This window comes from Talpa europaea (assembly GCF_964194135.1).
Source record: "Talpa europaea genome assembly, chromosome: 3".
NCBI classification, from domain to species: Eukaryota; Metazoa; Chordata; class Mammalia; order Eulipotyphla; family Talpidae; genus Talpa; species Talpa europaea.
The window spans coordinates 140,331,565-140,348,743 of NC_140069.1; the positions used below are offsets into that span (position 1 = coordinate 140,331,565).

Sequence of the window (17,179 nt, forward strand, 5' to 3'; positions counted from 1 at the left end):
GTAGTTTCCAGGCAGTGAGGACAGGGGCTGGGCACCTGCTGCCTGCTCTCCTCTTCCTCCCCGCCCAGAAGGGCAGTGCCCACTCTGCAGCGTCAGGGCCTTCAGAGCCTGATCTGCCCCACTGCGGCGGGTGGCTGCTGAGTCCATTCTCACACATGTCCTTAAATACAAACCTACCCTCATCACACAAATATTATTCCAGCTCACCCCATCTTTTTACCTTCTCAGGCCCCCTTCTGTCCCCGGCTGCCTATGACTGATAATCACATGCTATTTTAAAGGGAGGGATGGGGTGAGCCATGGTCCACACAGACCACACACCAGTCATACCAGCAGGCCCAGGAGCAGCTAGAGCAGAAGGGAAGGAGAGAAGGGAGCAGATTTGGGGGGACATGCTAGGAAGCCCCCATAACACACAGCTCAGACAAACTCAGTCTTCTCTGGCTGAGGTAAGGGACCAGGATCCGTGCAGACAGCAGGGCCACCAATACCAACCCAGCTGCACATACCACGGGAAGATGAACTTGGCCATCTTCCTGCCTGGAACTTTCCATAGTCGGGAGAAAGGAATCACGGTGACTCCCACAAAGTATCTAGGCTGACAAGGCTGGGATTTGCTCATGAGATTAATGTAGATGGCACCAAATCCTGTTTCTGGCATGGAATGGAAGGCCCAGGTGTGGACGAGATCCTGCTATCTCGCCACAGGACAGGGTCCAATGACAGGGTTGTGTGTATGTGTGTATGTGTGAGTGTGTATGTGTGTGTGTGTGAGTGAGAGAGAGAAAGAGAGAGAGAGAAAGAGAAAGAGAGGGAGGGAGAGTAGTTAAAGCAAGAGGCTTTCAGCCACCACTAACAACAAAATACAATATGTAAGCACATTTCCTACACAAAATCTTTTACAAGTCAGGGAAAAACACTTAAAAGGCATCTTCTATGTTATACAATAAAAAGGCAATTTCCATTTCTTATTTGTATGAAAGAAGAAAGATTTTTTTAAACTACAAATATTACTTTTAATCATTAAAAAAAATTAAAGGAGGTTGGGGGTGAGGTGGTATTTCTTTGGGTGAGCTGCAAAGTAGCCAAACCTGACTAGGAAAGGTAAGACCAGATAGACAAATGCCACCTTCTCCGGCCCCAGGAATGGGCCTCAGGTCCATGCTCCTCCCCCACGTGTAAGCAGAAGAGGAGGGTCGAGCAGTGTGTGGGGAGGGGTCAGGACCAGGTGTGGAGAGACACGTCAGCAAGGCTGTCCAGAGAGCCAGGGCCAGGGCCAGGCACCCTTCTCTGCTCTGGACACAGGACAGGAGGAGCCCCGGGCCACAGAGCCACAGGCCAGAGCAAGGCTTTGTCCAGCTTCCTTCGAGTCCCCTCTACAGGGGGAAACCTGCTCTGGGAGATTTCCCAACTCTAATCACAGACCCCCAGTAACAAAAGAAGAAAAGAAACAAATACGGAGACCCCAGAGCCCAGGATGCCCTCCCTGCTCCAAAGGCCGAGGAGAGGCTTTGCTGGCTTGAGGAGGTGTTGAATCTCTTCAGTGTGGTTGCTGGTGGGAAGTCTCAGCAAGCTAATAAATACTATTTACAAATGGGGAGGAGAAGCAGGAAGGCAGAACTATGGGCGTGTGGGGACACCGGTAACGGAGAAATCCTACAAGCATCGAGATGGGGCAGGTTCGCCTGGAGTAGAGAAGCCTGATTCCTTCAGGCATTGCACTTGCGGCCTGAGAATGTGACGGAGGAGCCTCCCTCGGCACCGGGAGGACAACCAGCGAGGGCTCGGTTGGGGCGCGGCGGCACGGTGCTCCCAGGATGCCCTGGCAGGTCCAGAGCTGATGGGGGCGACACGGAGACCCAGGCGAGGGGAGGGCAGGATGTCCATCAGTCAGTGTGCTTTGCCAGGGCCCTACGGGCATCCGGGCCCTTTCGTGGCTAGAGTCTGGAGTCTCGAATGAGTAAGTGTTCTTGTCTTCTTCAAAGCGGTGGTCACAGAAGCGGTGGTGGGAATCAGGCAGTACTTTTTTGGCATTGTTGGTGGAAACAAGCCTGCTTGCCCACCCCAGACCCTAAAATAATCTCCTAGAGCAGTAAGAGAAAGGGAGGAGAGATGCTGGGGTCCCTTCTACAGAGAGGGGCGCGGGGCCCAGGGGAAGGTGCTCTCACCACCTCTGGAAATCCCAGGCTGTCCCTCCATTAAAGCCACGTCCGGATCTTGCCCATGACTTGCCCGTGTCTTTGTCAAGATTGGGTGGCAAAAAGAAAAAGCTACAACAAAGGTAGTTAGGGACGTAAAGATACGGTAACAAGAAAGAGCAAGGGTGGGGACGGCCTCCTCAGAAGGTGGCGTTCACTCTTCTGTCGAGTTCTACAACTTTCAGCGTTTCGTTGCCTTCCAGTTTGGTGCTGACCCTGTGAAGGCATCAAAAGGAAAGAGACGTCTCAGTCACGGATTACTCACGAGGATCTGCACGCTCTGGTAGCGTGAGGCCATCACGTCATGATGGCGACTTTGCAGGCTGGCACCAGCCCGTTCTGGGGGGCTTTTCCTCCTAGCAGCAATCTTCTGTTCCAGCTCTCCACTACCAGCCTACCCCCCTCCCTTCCTCAGAATCCAGAGGGTGAGAGCCTCCTTGGTAGTGCAGCAGGTTGAATACTGCATTGTGAAGCTCTCTGCAGCCTCTGCAGCGTGGGTTCGATTCCCGGCCGGCCAGGGAGAAACCCACATGATGCGGCAGACCTCTCCTGCCTCGCCTGCTGCTCCCCTCAGCAGTGTCCACCTGCCTGTTCTGCTCCCTGCTCTCTCTGATGAATTCTCTCACCCTCCCGCACCTCTGACCTGTACCCCAGTTCTTGTATGAATAAATAAATCTTAAAAAAAAAAAAAGAATCCAGAGGGTGAGCACGGAGGTTCCTTACTGAGTTGTTACACATTGTTTTAAATGACTGCATTTACTGTGCACTGTGCCAGACCTTGGGAAGAAGAAAATAAAGGATAAAGGTTGTCCCTGGTCTAGTCAATAACCAGATAAACAATGTTTAAAAAAAAAAAAAAAAACCACTAACTTGAAATAACAATAAATATATAACAGAAAATAAATGTTATTAACTGTTATAGAGCTGTTGCTAGGCAACCTGGTAAGGGCTACAAGGGCTTTCATAAAGGGGAGATGGTCCCAGAACAAGTGAGATTTCAAAGGGGCTTTGAATAGCTGAGCAATGAGGGGAGATGACTCAGCTCATGAGCCAAGTCCTCAAGGAGCTGAGCCTTCACTCCTCCTAGGGCAGCTTTAAGATTCTCTAGAATGGGAATAACAATAATGCTTAACCTCTTAAAGTGTTTAAAAGAACTTGTATATCTTATTTGCATAGTGCCTAAAACAGTAACCACTGGTAAATGTTAAATATGCATGTGTGACATAAACACATAAAAGTATATATAATTATGAATCTTCCCTGCAGCATGAAGGGGAATTTCTCCCACCTCATTAGAATAGCTTCGTTTCTAGAGGCACGGAGGGGGCGTTCAGCCAGACCAGAGACACCAGGTGTGACCAGGAGTGTGTACAGACCCTCCTGTGCTCTCTGGACACCTCCAGACACCTCCCCGAGCACAGCAACAACACTGTCAGTTACACAAGCCTTGGTCTTTATAAAAGGACTTTCCCCATCACTACCTAAAAGAAACAATTTAGGGGGAACTGGGGCCAAACATGTTATTTTCAGTATGGAAATGCGTACATGTTCACTGCTTCCAGTCAGTGCCTCTCAATAGAAATATATATTAACACACACCTTTTAATATAAATCACAGAAGTCTACGTAGCATAACACACGTGCACCCAGAGATGGAGAGGTGCTTGGGGTGGCATTAGCACAGCTAGTCCACTGCTGATCTTGGGCTGTGAGTTTGCTCCTGTGGCTTCGAGGGGAGGGTGAAGAGAGTGGGGAAAGGATTCAAGCCCCCTTCTTGGTGCCCGTCAGGCCAAGTCCCCAAAACATAGCAGACACGGGCGGAGCTTACACTAGGTCCCTCCCCCATCTTGCTAAGGGCAGCTACCGACAAGCAGTAGGATCTATACTCCCAGGTCCTGGGCACAGGGGCTGGACCAGGCCTCTGGGAGAGTCTATACCCCATGGTCCAGGTTGCTGACGCAGAACCCATCGTCAGTGCCTTAAGGGAGCTGAATCTGTCTCCATTTGACTCACAAGTGTTGCTGCAGCTCTAAAAGCACGGATTTCTCCAGGGTGGTCTCGTTCGAGATAATGAAATGGGGAAGATCCACATCCGGAAGGGGCTCCAGCCCTGAGGCCCTGAGCAGAGAGGCGCCTCTGTCCCACGGCCCAAGCTCCCCAGCCGAGGCCGGGCTGGACGGCTCCTCCAGGGGCGAATGTTCCTCATAGATCAGCAGGTTCCTGGATCTCACTGAGGACAGAGCACAGTTCTAGGGTTAGAGGGGGGCTACCAGGGTACATCACATCCTCTCACTCACTGTGCGGGTCTGCGGGGGGTCAAATGACAATTTCAGGGTTCGTGTTGCCCAGGATGGAGGGTGCCAACTATAGTTAGTTTACTTTATAAAGGCTTTACAGTTTCAGAGTTTTGTGCATTGAAGAATTATACCAATTACACAATGCTGGGAGGACAATAGGCAAACAAATAAACAGGACACAGACTGCCAGCTCCACTGCCTCGAAAATAAAACTCCTCTCCTTGCCCTCCCATAACCATCTGAAGGGACAATTCACGGAGAGTCCAATGTTTGGAGCTAGCTGGACCAGGCTAAAATAGGAAGTGTCCCCACTGTGGTGGTCTTGCCTGGAGAGAAGGTACAAGGGCAGAAAAACTGCATTTTCATGTAGAAACTAAAGACACAAAGCCAGAGCCATAAATCAAAGTATGGAGACAGCTTCTTTTGTTTTACAAGAGAGCTGCAGAGGGGGATGGCTCGGGAGCTATTTTCCAAGGCACAGAAGTTATGCCCCCACTGGTTTCCATTTAATTTAGAGATACATTACCTTAAGGAGCAAAGAATTTCCCAAGAGACTACTGGAATTATCTGGTTGGAATGCTAGCATTTCTGTCATTTCCCTGGCAGGTACGCCAGCTAGGTGAAGAACACAGGCCTTTCAGACCTGCAAAATTAGGCCAACCCTAAATCTAGTACCTCCTAACTCCATATCTGCTCTTGCTAGTATGTATGCATATTATTTGCATATACGGTGAGCCCCCCAAACCACCTGCGTACTCCCTACATTCTTAAATGGGATCATTGATCTAGGTCAGAAAACCCTAGTCTCCAAATTCTCTAAATCTTGGATCTAATGATTTATAAGCCAGACCGATTCTTTTCTTTCATCTACTATAGTGATAAACAGTTCCACTGAATAGAAGGAAAAACACGGGTGTTCCCTTAAAATGTTATGAGAAACTCAACTTTCTCCACCCCCACCCCCCAAGTCACATCCATCCCCCTTATCAGAAATCAAAAAGGAGACATTAGAATTTGCCAGGGACGAGTCTAGAACAGAAGTTTCCAAACCGTGGTCTCAAGCCCTGGAGAATGTCAGCAACACCCCAGGCCAGAGTAAGGGGTGGAATGTAGGGAGATGCCGCAGCCTGGGCACCACACCCCTCTTCCCTGCATTCAATGGAGAGATTACACTTTTACCACTCTTTAAATAGAAGTCTCTTTTCAGAGAGTCAAGTTTTAGAAAGCTCTGGAGAAACGAAACAAGAAACTTGCACGGCACTGAGTGCCACTTACCCACAGAGGCTGTGTAGGGCTCCTGCATGGAGTGCTGGCTGGGCAGCGCCATCTTGGTGGCGGAAGGATAGGGCCCGTAGCCCTGCAGGCAGCTGCCAAATGCAACGGCAAAGCATAACACGACCACCTGCAGCGAGGAGAGAACATGGGATGCTGTCGATTCCAAGACCCACAGAGCAACTTTTAGACCAGGAACACCTGGGAGGGCCAGGAGACAGAGGGCACCATCAGACCACAGCCACAGCTCAGCCACTGCACTGCGGCAGAGCAACAGCCATGGAGTGAGCAGCCTGGTTCCTCCAAACCCTCAGCACTTGAACTTGGCGAATGGGGGTGAGACTGGACCAGGGCAGGTGAGTGCTGTGTCGTCAGGAAACTCACCATGAGGCAGGTGCCTGTCTGTGTGCCGGCCAGCTTGCAGGTGCGAGAAACCTTGCCCATCACCAAAGTCTGCAGCTTCTGCAGCTGTTGCAAGAGAGTTCTGCAAACGCAATGCAATGAAAACCATGAAAAGAGGCTGAGAGACAATAGGATGCCAGGGGTGACCTCTGCCCTCAGGCCTCTGGAAAGTACCCTGACTTTGTGCCTGACTCTGAACACAGCACCATGGGACAGTTTCCTTTGGAGCAAGACACGGATTCTGTGCCCTCCAGCAGCAGTGCTGCATAGTTCCCCGCTCAGAATCAGCGGGTCCAGTCCCTGAGCTGTGCTGGTGAACACATGGATGCGTAACTGATCCTTGATGTGCCTGGTCTGCCAGCCACTGAGATAACAAAGAAGGAAGACAATTCTGATGGGCTGATGGTGTTGACACAGGAGACTCCTTTACCCAAGAGATGAGAGACACTGAAGTCAGCAAATGAAAGACAAAAAGCAAAGAAGGAACATGCCTAGAAGAAAACTAGGGTAGAAGTAGCCAGGGGTGGTGGCTGTGATGGAAAATGGCAACAGGATTTGAACAACAGGTCCTCAGGCGGCAGAGCTGGAGAGAGAAAGAGGAAATGCTAGATGCCAGGAGGGCAGTCACGACCACCTTACAACGTTCCAACATCTCCACTATCAGAATGAGGGCCAACCAAGAAAGGGCAATGATGCTTACTCAACTGGACACATGCTCAGAGCCAGGTCTCAGCAGCCATCCTCTGATATGACTCTGGTCTAGCCCCAGCAAGACACAGACAGCAGAGCAAAAGAAAAGAGTTGCTCAATCCCTAGTATTAGACAACTATGCTCCCCCCTTTAAAAAGGGAAGGCTGGGGCCTCCTTGGTGGCTGAGGGGTTAAGACTCAGCACTATCACCATTATGGCCTGAGTTCGATCCCCGAGCAGGGAGCTGACCCACATGGCGCAGAAGACCTCTCCTGTCTCACCCACTGCTCCCCTCAGCAGTGTATTTCAGTAGATCCACCTGTTCTGCTCCCCACTCTGTCTCTGGTGAATCCTCTCACCCCCCAACCTCTGGCCTATTATACCCCAGTTCTACACAAAAATAAAATCTTTTAAAAAATAAATAAGCAAAAGGGAAGCCTTTGGGGATGAGAAGAGTATATCTTGTGTTGTTTGTGAGATATCAGGACACAGAAAGAGCAGATGAAGAAATTCTTTGTAAATCCTGAAAACTGCGAAGCATGGGAAAGTATCTAACCATTCAAGGTCCTGAATTAGAGCCCCAGGGATGAAGTCCACTGAGCAGTAAATACAAAGAATGAATTGAAGCTCCTCCTCCTCATCCCTTTCCCCAAGCCCAATGTCCAGGACAACGTGGGAAGATTTTATGAGTAGACGCTTTTTTTTTTTTTTTGACTCCCAAGGATTTTCAGAAAATGCAAGCTGTGAAATAACATCAGAAGACCAGACAAGATCATTGGAAAATATCAGCAAATTGTTTGTTTGCAGAATTCTGAGCTTTCATAGACCATCTACCAATCACCAGTCTGGCTCCTGAATAGCTTCCAAGCGCAGGAAGGACAAGGAGGTTTCCCAGGGTTTGCGACTTGTTCTCTGACAAGTGCCAGAGAAACAAGTTCTCAGGAGCACAAGGCAATTAGGACAGGCTGGCCAGTCCCTTTCACCCACCACCATCCCACACCTCCTCCCTGTCTACTCCCTGGACCCTGCCCAGCCTAGAGAATGAAACTCCAAGAAAACCAACCCCACACAATACCCAGAAAGACTCCTCCTTCCCAGCTGTTAGGGTTAATCCGATGCAGGCTTCGTGGACTCCACCCCCACTCCAGACCAAAGCCATCAGGACACTGGGAAAGACAAATCCCATCATCACCCAAGGGAGGGTTGCTGGGACCTGAGGGTGGGGTTAAGCAGCCAGGTTTGGTATAAAAACCAGACAGGTGGGCCTTAGGGGCTCTCTTGGCTTCACGGCTCTTGGCTCGCGGCCAGCTCTCAGCGTGCCATTGGGATTCCAGGTCGGCGGAACAGGTAGGACGCATTTAGACTTTATTTCCCTCTTTTCTCCGAGTTGTACATTTCCTCACTTCCCCTTCCCCTGTAAATAAACCTTTAATTAACCTTTTATGTGTGCCTGCAGTGAGTATTCATAAGTCCCTTTAAAGCGCGTGAGTGAGGACCCACAGTCAGGCAACCCGTTTTATATCGGGGTTGTCCTGTAGACAACCTCTGCTGGATATCCTTAGACTGACACCTGCTTTTTCCAGGATGAAGAGCACCCCAATAGCATCCATAGGTCCCTCTTAGGTTCAGATATACCTAACCCCCAATGATAGAATGTTGTAAGTTCAAGTTAGGCCTTCAGCTGGGGGGCCAAAGTGTGACAATGGACAAGGCGCCTACCAGTCTGGCTACAGCAGTCTTCATGTTTACCAGTTACATGCTACGTGCCATGCCTTACTTGGTATTCATTGGCACATCCTTTCCAAACTCAAAGAAAATTATATTCTGAATTCCCTGCAAATGAAAATAGTTGTTTAATTGTCCCTGATTTCTAACAGTTTATAATCCAGATTTTTCAGATGAGCAAACATATAGTTTAAAATAGATTTTTTAGTTTGAAATTTTGGTGGAAAGCGACAATGATGTATAATGTGCTTCTCCTACTTAGATTAGTGAAGGTGAAATGCACTGAGGGTGGGAGTGGTGTGATACAAAGGGCCTTCAATCAGCCACGGAGCAATTACACTTGAGGAAAGTGGGTAAACTCCCCAGCCCAAAAATCTAAATAGAGTTCTACGACCCAATTAAGTCTGGGAAATCCATCCACATTCATAATACTCCTATCTGTCATAAGGAAAACCAATTAACAATGATTAAGTGACCACAGACTGAGTTCCAGAACTTTACTTACTGAGATACAAGGTAATTGGCCCAAAGTCTACTGAGCAGAAGAACTAAGACATCCCTGAAACCTATATGACACCAGAACTCATCTACTTTTCAATATGCAACAGCTTGCTTCCTTGATCTGGGTGGGACCTAGTAAAATTACAAGGTAAAAGACTTCTTAATTAAGTAGATTTTTCTTAAATCCAGTGACATGAACATCCTATCAAAATCCAATCAAGAGACATGTTTTCCAGTAGATAAGAAAGATCACTACCCCAGGCCTCCTGGTGGCCTAGGGGTTAAGTCTCAGCCCTACCACTATGAAGGACAACCTTGATGACCTGAGTTCAGGCCCAAGAACTGACCCACAAGGTGCAGCAGACCTCTTCTGCCTCTCCTGCTGCCCCCCTCAGCAGTGTGTTTCAGTCAGTCTGACTATTCTGCTCCCCACTCTGTCTCTGGTGAATCCTCTCACCCTCCACACCTCTGGCCTGCACCCCAATTCTCCTACGCAAAAATAAACAAAATCTTAAAAAAGAAAAAGACTGCTACCCATAGGACTCCAGCAGCCAATGGAGTCACAATGAAATCCAGTCCAAGGACAGTGAGGTGCACACTAACCAGGTCCTGGGGGTGACATTCAGGACAAAACAGTAGCAGTAAATGCACATCTCTGGTTATACCAAAGATAAAACGCAAATGACAGATCCAAGATTTGAGGGTGCTCCCTGGCATATTGCAGGAGTCAGGAAGTCACACCAGGGCTTTCTTTAGGAAAATGGGAACTAGAAGACCGGTCCCTCCATCTGACTCTCAAAGAGCTAATGGGATGGCTTTAGGATGGCCAGGCTGGCATACATTCTCTGGAACAGGGGGCCAGGGTCCCAAGTCAAGGAAACCTGAGTTTAGACCTCAGAACCTTCATGAACTCACTTAAGTTCTAGGTTTAGGCAGCTCCATGAAGTTCATTCTCTTGAAAGGATAATGAGGATCTCCCAGCACCAGAGCACTCTGGGTTTGTTGAAGCATATCAACCCCTGCAGTGCCTGCTGTTTCTTTCCATCGATGAAAGATGAAGCCAGGGCTTTTACTTTTTTTTTTTAAGATTTATTTATTTATGTATATAAGAACTGGGATACAGGCCAGAGGTGAGGGGGGTGAGAGGATTCACCAGAGACAGAGTGGGGAGCAGAACAGGCGGACTACTGAAATACACTGCTGAGGGACGCAGCGGGCAAGACAAGGAGAGGTCTGCTGCACCATGTGGGTCAGTGTGCTGGCCAGCCAGGGATTGAACTCTTGCTGCAGAGGCTGCAGATAGCTTCATAGTAGTACTGTGCTTAACCCCTTGCATCACCAGGGAGGCCCGAAGCCAGAGGTTTTAATAGGAGAGCATGCTATGGGGTCAGACATGAGCCCATCACTGATAGGGATATGCTGGTCTGAGAAGACATGGCATTTATTCCTACACCCCTGGGGCAGAGGCCCAGCCGCCAGTGTTGGGATCCTGGGAGATAACTGTTACCCAGCTATGTGAAGGACCATGTGGAACAAAAGCAGCCACAGGTGAAATGAAGAATGAGTTAAAAACTATGCCTGTAAAGAGTCAGCCACAGGATGGAGCCAATTGTATATTCAATGCTTGGTATTAGCTTCATTGAAAACATCATTAACAACTTGTCTTTTATTTTTGTATTATTACATTTTGTATATTATACTCATGGCTAATTGTGGCCTAATGAATTATTAGGTTTCCAGGAGCAAGGTCTTAAATTCAGAGGAAATGTCTACCTGAACCAAGAGATTTTTCACAACCTGTTAAGTCAAAGTGTTCAATGCTCGATGGAAAATGTAGATTTTGTCCTGTGGTGAGATGTAAAAATAAACTTTGTGACTGTCCTCATACAGTTCCTCACAAAAGAGCAGCCAAAGGCAGCTGCCAGTTTTGCCCAAAATAAAACATCACCCTGCATCTTGGGAGGCGTATCAAAGGCAACTGGGCAAAGCACGCAAAGTAGCTGAGAGTGTGAAACACAACTGCACAATTACTGGGCAATGCATGTGTTTTTTCTGTATTTGGTTTGTTTTCTTCTGTTTCCTTTATTGGGGAGGGGGGGAGGTTCATGGGGACTCGGTTACTGTGCGCTACACATTGAACATTCAGGTACCTGAAGCGGGAAACCAGGACTCAGGAAAAAGAATGAACTGATGCGTCCCAATTACTTCTGTGCCAGAGATTCAACCCAGGCCATCTCCATAGTCACACTTTGCATCAAATCTTGTGACACACTTTACTCTTACTCAGACATGGAACACGTTGAGGGGTGTGTGTGCGCGCGTGTGTGTGTAAAATCATCTGTAGCCCAATTATCCCCTACGGAGATGAAGCAACTTTTTCGTATCTTTACAGAACTATCTAGAATAGTCTTTTCCAAATTCCAAAACATGAACCATTAGTGGGTTGTGAAAAAAATTGGGTTGTCAATGAAATAGGAACAAAGAGAACACATGCTATTAGAAGGCACAGCACACAGACTGAGTATTCCTGTGTGACCCCTTCACATCAGCAATGTTTATAATACGTGTCCATTACAAATGATCACATACAATGTAAAATGATGAGAACCCTCAAAATCTCAGTACTGTTTATCCAGGGCACACAGGCAAACTCAGTTCTACATCTGTGACTATCTGATGACTCCACGGTGGAAGAACCAAGCATCCATGTCCCACCTGAATCCTCTCCCCAGTCTTCTAGAGTCAGCATCTGATTTTCTGATGGCTAAAGGAGTATCCAAAAGTTGTAACATCTACCTCAGAGCCCTGGGGTAAGAAGCAGCCTTAGCAATTAGGACTTCTATATACTGTGGAACAATACTTAAGGAGACTGATGAACCATCTCAAAGACTAAATACAAGAGTGCTACATATAGAAAAGACAATCGTGTTCCACTAAAATCCCAAACTTTGAATAAATACTCATTATTTATGAACTTTCACTGATGTTTTGAAATTATTCATGGGATTGAGGCCAAAATGAACAAGGCATGAGTGGTCTCCTTTCTCTTTCTGTGTGATTGAGACATTAGAGTTCGGGGTGTTTTGCAGGGACCAGAGGGTACATTCTACTGAACATTCTACTGTCTATTCACCCAGAAACATAAAAAAGAGAGTTCTAAAATATTTTCTGGGTCTGTGGAATTTCTAACTTTACCATAAAATTAGGCTAAAATGCCTTCCTAATTTCTCTGGGGAACTTAGTCTGGTACCTAACAATCTTTTGAAGTATCAACTATTTTCACCTGAAAAGAAAGATTTCATTCTTCACACTGTCAGAATTTGGAGATCATGGAGCAATGAAAAGTGAGTGAAACCAAGATGGAGGTCTGCAGAGGAGAGAGGGGCCCTCCCTCCAGCAGTTGTCCACAGGCCTCCCTCCATACAGCAGTGGGGTGAGACATGAACAGCCAGTCTAAAGAGGAGAGAAGAACTCAAACACGGAGGGCCATAGTCATGCACAGGGAGCAAATCACAAAACTGGCCCAGTGACAGCTGTGTGGTTAAGCAAATTAGGGGTGCGGAACACAAAGCCCAGGGGGCCTGGCTGGGAAGCCATTTACTAGCAATTGTGTGGTAAAGAACCAGAAAAGCTGAGGTAGACAGAGAAGGGCTATAGCTCAGAGGAAAGTCAAAGAGGAAAAGGAAGGAAATCTTATTTCTGATAACAACAGAGACACATATCAAGACAAACACAGTCTCCCTTCTGTGAGGCCTGTGGAGAGTACCAAGGAGACCCACATAACACACATACAAATTAAGGTATCTTCCCATCTAGCCTAACCCACACTCAACAAACTGCCAAAGGTGCTGCCAACACCTGCACCCTGAACTCCCTCCAAGTCCAGGCTGGAACGGAGATTTCTTGGACTTCCTGGGGTTCTTAACCAAAAAGTGGGTATGAGCAGACCTACTCCAGGCCCCACCTGCTCCCTTCCCTTCCCATTGTGGTCTTTGATGCACGTCAGGTGACAAAGACAGCTCTTTGTGGGTCTTTTCTGGTCCTACTTGTCCCACCAGCTGTGCCAGGATGGTGAGGCCCTCACATTCCTTTCCACAGATCACAACTCGGGTTGTTTATGAGGCTGGACATCATGTGTGATGAGGTAATGTCTCCCCCAGGGGAAAAGCAGGCTATTTACTATTTGCTATAAAGGCAGAGGCCCCCGGGACTGGGGGTGGGTGGGGGACGCTGCTCATGCTGCGCAGGGGATTGAGCACAGCGCAGTGAAGCTGTCCACAGCCTCTGCAGCACGGGTTCAATCCCCAGCTGGCCAGGGAGATAGCCACAAGGCACAGCAGACCTCTCCTGTCTCTCCTGCTGCCCCCCTCAGCAGTGTTTTTGGTCCATTTGCCTGTTCTGCTCCCCACTCTGTCTCTGGTGAATCCTCTTACCCTTCTTCACCTCTGGCCTGTACCCTAGTTCTTATATGTATAAATAAATAAATAAATCTTTAAAAAAAAAGAAAAGCAGTGGCCCCCAAGCTCAGGTTCCCTAGCTGGGACCACACCCTCAGGTACCACAGCACCCACCAGATCCATCATGAAACCTGGGAGGAGGCGGAGAGCCAATGCTCGTGCTGTTGGCTGTGCTGGGAGTAACATCGCTTTGTGTCTGAGCCGGGAATCTCGTGTCTTTTGTAAATCAGATCAAACTGAATCTCAGATGGGGCAGGTGCACACCTGCCTAGGTTCAAACCCCACACAGAGCCCCCACAGAGAGCTGACCCCATCAGCATAATGGGTGGGCCACTGGTGCCCTGACTTCCCTTCAGAGAACAACTTCACACGGGCCTGTGAAATAGGCTAAGACCCTTTGGGCAAGGAATTCTAGATTCCCAGATACCAGGCATGGTCTATAGGGGCAGAGAGAAGCTCCCGACTGGCACATGACCCACAGTGCCCAATGACCCCTCTATCTCAGAGACAGCTGTGGGCAGAGGAGAGCCAGCACACACAGGGTCCTTTAAAACATGAGGGCCAAGACCAGGCCTCTGTTCAGGTCTAGATTTAGCCCCGCAGGGCCTCCCTGGTGGCCTAGGGGTTAAGTCCAGTCCCAGCACTACCACTGCGACAGCCTGAATGTGATCCCAGGCCAAGGACTAATGCACATGGCACAGCAGACCTCTCTGTCTCCCTGCTGCTCCCCTTAGCAGTGTACTTCAGTTGATCTGCCTGTTCTGTTCCCTGCTCTGTCTCTGGTGAATCCTCTCACTGCCTGCACCTCTGGCCTACACCCCAGTTCTTCTATGCAAAAATAAATAAATCTTAAAAAAATAAAGTTGGCCTTACACTGGAGAAAGTCAGGGGTCCTATGGACAAGGTTAGTAGCAAGAGAAATTAAGGTAAGCACAAGTATAAAAGTGGTGAGTTCTTGTCCCTGTGTCACCTCAAAATCTTTGGATGGCCTAACATCACAGGCCTGTTTCCCTTCTGTAAAGTGAGGCAGTTAGCATGATCTCTGAAGCACACCTCAAGTATAAAATCCTGTGATTTCAGATCACGGCTGGAGGGTCAGAGTGTAGCCTCACAGTCCAGCAAGGCAAGAGGGCAAACTAATAAGGGCCTGGAGCAAACTGAGTCATGAAATGATGGACTGGGCCATGCTGAGCATCACTCGTGGGGTGACAAGGGGTAGGGGTGGGGGCGAGAGAGGATTTCTCAGCAGTGAGACAGGGGAGGGCCATGCAGAGAGCTGGCAGCTGCATACTGGCCTTGCCCGGACTTCATCGTTAAATGCATTTCCTGGTGGAGCAGAGAAGGGCCCCTGGGACACCACCTCACACTCCTCTTACGCTTCTCCTGATGACTCGCAATTAGAGGTTCACTCTAGCAAGGGGTGTGAAGGCGCCTTCTTGCTGCAGAGCCTCCTGGGGCGGGGGTGGGGGGTGGAGAAGGGGTAAGAGGATTTCACCTTCTCCCTGTCTCAGCCCTCCTGAAGCTTCCTGGGCTCAGATACCAGGGGTTTTCCCCCTAGAAATGAATACTTGTGTGAGGTCGCTCGTGCTAGGAGCACGACACAATACAATGCTGTACCTGGAGTCCAGTCCAGTCAAAGGAGTCAGACTTGACCCATCATCCAAAGACTCATTTTCACTCAAATTGAAGAGTCCCAAAGGGTGACACACAGGAGGGGGGAGATACAAAGAGATACCTTGTATCTCTCATTTGCTCACCTGTCTTTCCAGCCACGTGGCATCCAAGGTCCCCCACCCCACTGTCATTCTCCCAGGACAGCAGTCATGACTATCTGGGCCGCGCTACCTCCAGAGGGCACTAACACGAGAAGCACAAGGAGGAACACAGCTTAGGTGTGTGCTCCCTGGACCCAACCCTGCCCTTGGTTCACCCGAGTCACTGCCACAGTGTGGTGTGAGCAAAGGGTCCCTAAAGTCTCTCTACACCCTATGGCCCAAACACAAACTCCCCACGGCCAGTTCAGGGCAGGAGCTCACCAAGGTGTGCAAGGTGGTCAGAGGCTTTGGCTAGTGCAGTGCCCTAAGTCTGGGAGGGAAGGAGAGTGCAGGCCCCTCCCCCTGCTGTCCCGGGGCAGCTCTCTCTGCCTGTATTTCCTTGACCTCTCAAGTTAAAACACATAAATCTGCTGTGTTGGATGTGAGGGCCCTAGGAGCCCCTGATAATATCTGTGGGAAGATTAGTTAATTGTCAGCCATCACCACCATAGAGAGGTTGTCCACGGGGATAAGAACTGAAGAGGGAACAGAAATGGGGGGACTGGTCACCAAGGCCTCTGGGTGGGGACAGTGGAAGCTCCTGACAGTCCAGGGTTTGGGAAGGGTTCGTGGTGAAAGGGAGGAGAAAACACCAACAAGCTTTCCTGTTTTGCAGGTGACGTCATTTTTTTGGTTTTGAATGGAGGTTCCAGGAAGCAAAATGACTGGGGACGTCTCCACGCAGTCAGTGAAGGAGAGAAAATCACCAGCTTGTAGGAAAGAACACGGGTGCCTGCGCTGAGCCTCTGCTGCCCCCACGTGGCCTGGGGAAGACATGGCCTGCGAGTCCTAGACAAGGGAGCTGGACCAGACTCTGGATGCGTGCTCCGCAACAGATTCCTCTTCCCCTTTTCACCAATCCATAGCCTGGATTTATTCCACTCATGAACACGGGCTAGCATGGGCAAGGGAATGCCAATCAGCTCAGGATGCTGATGAGGACAGAGACTCTGGCTGGGGGGCTTGGACCCGGAGAACCACTTGGTAGAAGTAAAGGTGGAGATAAGAAGGGATGAAGCTTCAGGAGACTCAGAGCCAAAGGTAACCGTGAGGCCAGCATCCTAACTTGGTATCAGAAACCATCTCCTTTGCCTCAGGGGATCTGGCAAGACCACGAGGAGCTGGTGATGCCCCCCTGCCATCTGTCTGCAGCGCACTGCAGTGACTGCCCTTGACCTGCTACGTGGGCACGCATCCCAGAAGTGCAGAGAAGCCCAGAGTGGTCACAAAGCCGCTGTTCCCACCTGGGACTGTTTCAACTCATGACTAGATGAACCTGCTGTTTGAACAACAAACCACGAAGAATTCAGGACACGGGAGTCATACTGACAGTCCTTATCAATGACCTACAAATAGATTTTTCCTGATCTCTTAATATTTTGCAAAATTGTTAAGCATTAATGTTAAGCCTTAAAATGATTAATATTTTGCTCACCTAGAAGTCAATTTTTCTCTGCTTGAATTGTTAGAGCTATAATAATAAAAGGCAACAGAACCCCCTGAGCAAATACCTACACTTATTAAAGTGTAGATAAGCACAAACACAAACACACTCACCTCTGGTTGAGCCTCCCCAGCTTTGTAACCCTAATCCTTCACCCCTTTCTTTTGCATGTGACCCAGGGATAAATCTCGACATGGCTCCAGAACCAGATTTCCTGCATCCAAATGCAGCTCTGGTGTTTCCTGTGTGACCTGAGACTAGTCACCTAACCTTTGTGAGTCTCAGTTACCTCCTTTATATGATGGGGGTAGCAACAGGACTACTTTATATTTATGGTTGTTCGGAGGTTAAATAAGATAATCTCTGTGCTTTTTAAATA

At 48.8% G+C, this 17,179-nt stretch overlaps 1 protein-coding gene across 1 annotated transcript in view; it reads right to left on the bottom strand.

The window, feature by feature from the left end:
- Positions 1–2,338: 2,338 nt before the first annotated feature.
- Positions 2,339–17,179, bottom strand: part of CREB3L2 (cAMP responsive element binding protein 3 like 2) — a gene marked incomplete at both ends in the record, with an annotated part of 109,765 nt that continues 94,924 nt past the window's right edge. The window contains 4 exons of the mRNA XM_084230080.1: positions 2,339–2,414; positions 4,212–4,428; positions 5,771–5,897; positions 6,152–6,251. Of these exons, the coding sequence (XP_084086206.1) occupies positions 2,339–2,414; positions 4,212–4,428; positions 5,771–5,897; positions 6,152–6,251 (520 nt within the window). The remainder of the gene's footprint in view (positions 2,415–4,211; positions 4,429–5,770; positions 5,898–6,151; positions 6,252–17,179) is intronic.